At 43.3% G+C, this 3400-nt stretch overlaps 1 protein-coding gene across 1 annotated transcript; it reads right to left on the bottom strand.

Moving 5' to 3' along the window:
• Window positions 1-622: 622 nt before the first annotated feature.
• LOC110038679 (trihelix transcription factor GTL1-like) lies at window positions 623-3396 on the bottom strand (the record flags this gene model as incomplete). The annotated part of the gene is given in 4 exon segments (XM_020743577.1): window positions 623-971; window positions 1047-2196; window positions 2199-2411; window positions 3242-3396. Coding segments are annotated over 4 exon segments (1668 nt in total), but the record flags the coding sequence as incomplete, so codon positions are not given.
• Window positions 3397-3400: the final 4 nt, after the last annotated feature.

Here is a 3400-nt window from a genome sequence, read left to right as displayed (position 1 = left end):
AAAAATTAATAACATAATGTTCAGAGATATGAAAGTTTACAAGGAAAATTCTCAATTTTCAGCTCTCTTTTTGAGAGAATATTAGTCTAATACCGACGTGCGATTGACAATATGGATCACTTGGCACTATTATACACATGACATCGTGTGATCCACGCCGTTTTCATATAGCATGATAAATGACAAACATAACATTTCCCACACTCTTCCTACTCTCATAACAACTTCAGTGCAATTCACATATCATAAATATTCATAATGTCTTTAAATTAATAATTAATTAGAGCCTAAAACTTAGTAGTTATAAAAATAATAACCATAAATATTATTAGAAAAGATGAGAGCAAATATGCATGAAGACAAACGTCAGCTAATCAACTTTAAATTAAATATTTGTAATAATTAATAAGGAAAAAATTACACATAATGAAAGGACTCCTTTAAACAATTCACAACCCCAATCATAATTACAGCAAAAATGAAGGAGAATTAGAAATAATAAGGAAATCATTAAATTTTTCTGGAACTTAATTAAGGGGTGGAGAAAGGGAATGAGACAATGAGGAACAAACAAGAAATTGAAATAACAAATTAAGAAAATAAAAAAAAAATCCGCGCACCGAAGCAGAAATCAAATCAACCTTATTGGTTTCCTCCCAATGTTCTCAGCCACCCGCCGCCGGGCGCCGCCGCATCCCCACTCAAATTTTATTCGTGCGGAGCAAAACAATGTGATAGAAATCGTTCAAGAAGATGATTTATCTAAACGATGCATAAATGAAGATAAATAGACCTATATCTAGAGAGAGAGAGAGAGAAGTCTACCGGACCATGGCAAAGTAGTTGTTCTGTCCGGTACTTCCGCAAAGTACTATTGGCATCATACACTGTATGCTGAACTGAAAGCTGCAGCTTTCCACCCATTTCTCTCTCTCGGGTTCCACAACCTTCTTCTTCACAATGTCTTCTGGCTTCAATAGAAACAATGCCGAATTAATTGGTTTTGCAAGCGAGGAATGACTCACGGGAACTGATTATAAAAATACCTTTTTTATCGGAGAAACAGAGCTGGATCCTTCTTCGAAGAAGCCGAAGCGGTCTTCTTGCTGCATAGTGGCGGCCGTGGAAGGAGGGATGATGGCGAGGTGATCGGCTGCGGAGACAGTTTGTAGTGCTGTGCCGGCGGAGGAACTGCCGCCGGGGAGTTTATTGCGGTAGAGAGCGTCCAGTTGGTGGAAATAAGGGCAGGTCTTGGCATCTTCTCGGCGATTCTTATTGCTCTCCTTCACCTTCTTAAAGTACTTATTGATATTCTCCCATTTTTCCTTACAGCGTTTCGCGCTCCGATTGTAGCCGAGGCGGAGCATGCCGGCCGAGATCTCCTCCCACAATGGACCCTTTGGGATTGATTCCTGATATCTGGATTCCATCCCACCTCGCAGTTTGATGAGCGCATGTACTTCCGATTTCGGCCAACGGGAAGACAGTAGTGGCTCAGTAGTCGTTCTGCTGGAAGGAACCAAAGTCGTTTCTTTTGGTGGCATATGGGGGTTTTCTGGCGGCATGGGCGGCGGAGGCGGCGGCGGGGGTGAAGTTGGTGTTTCTTCGGCGGGGATAACTGTGATTGGAAGAGGTTGAGGTGGAGGTGGAATGGGGATTTTTTGACCAGTGAGTTTCTGGAGAAAGGAAAAGATTGCGTCGTCTCGCGAAGCTTTGGCGGCACGTTCCTGAGCGGCTAGTTCATGTTCCCGAGAAAGGCGGCTCTTTTCCTGACGCCGCCACGCTTCTTCCCTTATCATTCTGTTTTGTTCCCGCCGCTCTATTGCTTCCAAAAATCTCTGAAGCATTTTGTCTTGCTGATCCATCACCTTGTGTATGAGACTTTCGAAAAAAGCCATCATCTTTCCGCTTCCTTCCGACGCCTCCTCTTCGCCGCCACCACGAAGCTTTCGCTTCCTCTTCCGACTAGTTTCTCCCTCCTCCTCACCCTCCGACTCGGTGCCGGAAAAGCTTGATGTGTTGGACGAGGAACTCGGCCCATGAGCAGCATCAGTTGAAGGCGGAGCGATCTTCGGAATCGTAGGAGGCGCAGCAACGGCCGGCGGCGGTCGCGGTACATTGATGGAAAACAGGGTGTGTTGAGACGGGGCGGCGGCGGCAGAAGTGCTCGCCTCGATGTTAACCATGTTTACTGAGCTGCTCAATATTGGCAGCGGTGGTGCGTGAGCTGCGGGGGGTTCGGGACGGCGGCGGCGGTGGAGGAAGAGGGGCGGAGAGCCTCCAGCTGGCTGAAAAAACGGTAGCTTTTGCCGGCGCGAGCTTCCTTAGTTCTCTTATAATACTTAAAAACGTTATCAAATTTCTCTTTGCATTTCTTGGCGCTCCGTTGATATCCTTCCTCCCGCAGCTTCCTGCCCACTTGCAAACTCAATTCCCCATCAAACTATAAAATTCCATAAGCGCAAATAAACTCTAAAGAAATATTTTTTGTTATTCAATTTATAAAAAATAAGTTATGTGAAAATATGTGAAAACGATGAGTGTATTCTAAAAAACCAAAAAAAAAAAGAAAAAAAAAAAAGAAAAACGAAAGGTGCTTATGATTGCACGCAAACACTCCTGCAGCACTCAAAGCATCTAATCTCACACCTAATTATATAATAATAATAATGATAATTACATATCTTCCTGTACCGATGGAAGTAAGCAACACTAATTATCGTACTCGATGAACAGTGCCAAAAATATCGAGAAATTTAATCCTTGATGTATTATTCAGAAAAAAAAGAGTTAGAAGTTATTTATTTTCAATCAAATATAATAAAAAAATATATATATATTTTAGAAAACTATGAACTTTGTAGGATTGAAAAACTAAGAAATTAAGAAAGGGGAGGGGATTGATGCCGTGGATCTGATCTGACGCCCTTCCACCGAATTCAGTCCATACGTAATTTTATCCTTCACACACCAAAAAAAAATAAAAATAAAAATTTATAGTTTAAAAAGATGCTCCCCTCGTGAAGAGATAGAAAGAGAAATCAGGGGCTAATGATGATGATGATGCCTGCAAGATCTGAAATCGTGAAGAGAGAGAATTATGGACATGACAGTCTCCACATTTCCTCTACTTCAAGTAAGAAGTAGTGGATCCCGAAAAGCTATATTAGCCACCATAGCTGGGCAGCTAGAGAGAGAAATTGATATTAAGGGAGCATAATTGGGGGAGGAAGGAGCTCACCTGGAGACCTCTTCCCATAAGGGGGCTTTGGGAGTGGCTTCCTGGAAGACCGAGTCCATATCAGACCGGATCTTCAGAAGCGCCATGGTCTCTTGCCGCGGCCACCGATTTCCGGCCGGCGAGCCGCAGCCACCCTCACTCTCCCCTGCAATTTCCTCC

This window comes from Phalaenopsis equestris, unplaced genomic scaffold (genome assembly GCF_001263595.1).
Source record: "Phalaenopsis equestris unplaced genomic scaffold, ASM126359v1 Scaffold000002, whole genome shotgun sequence".
Classification (NCBI taxonomy): Eukaryota; Viridiplantae; Streptophyta; class Magnoliopsida; order Asparagales; family Orchidaceae; genus Phalaenopsis; species Phalaenopsis equestris.
Note: the sequence above shows the minus strand (reverse complement) of the source record. Positions and strands in the feature narration are given on the sequence as shown.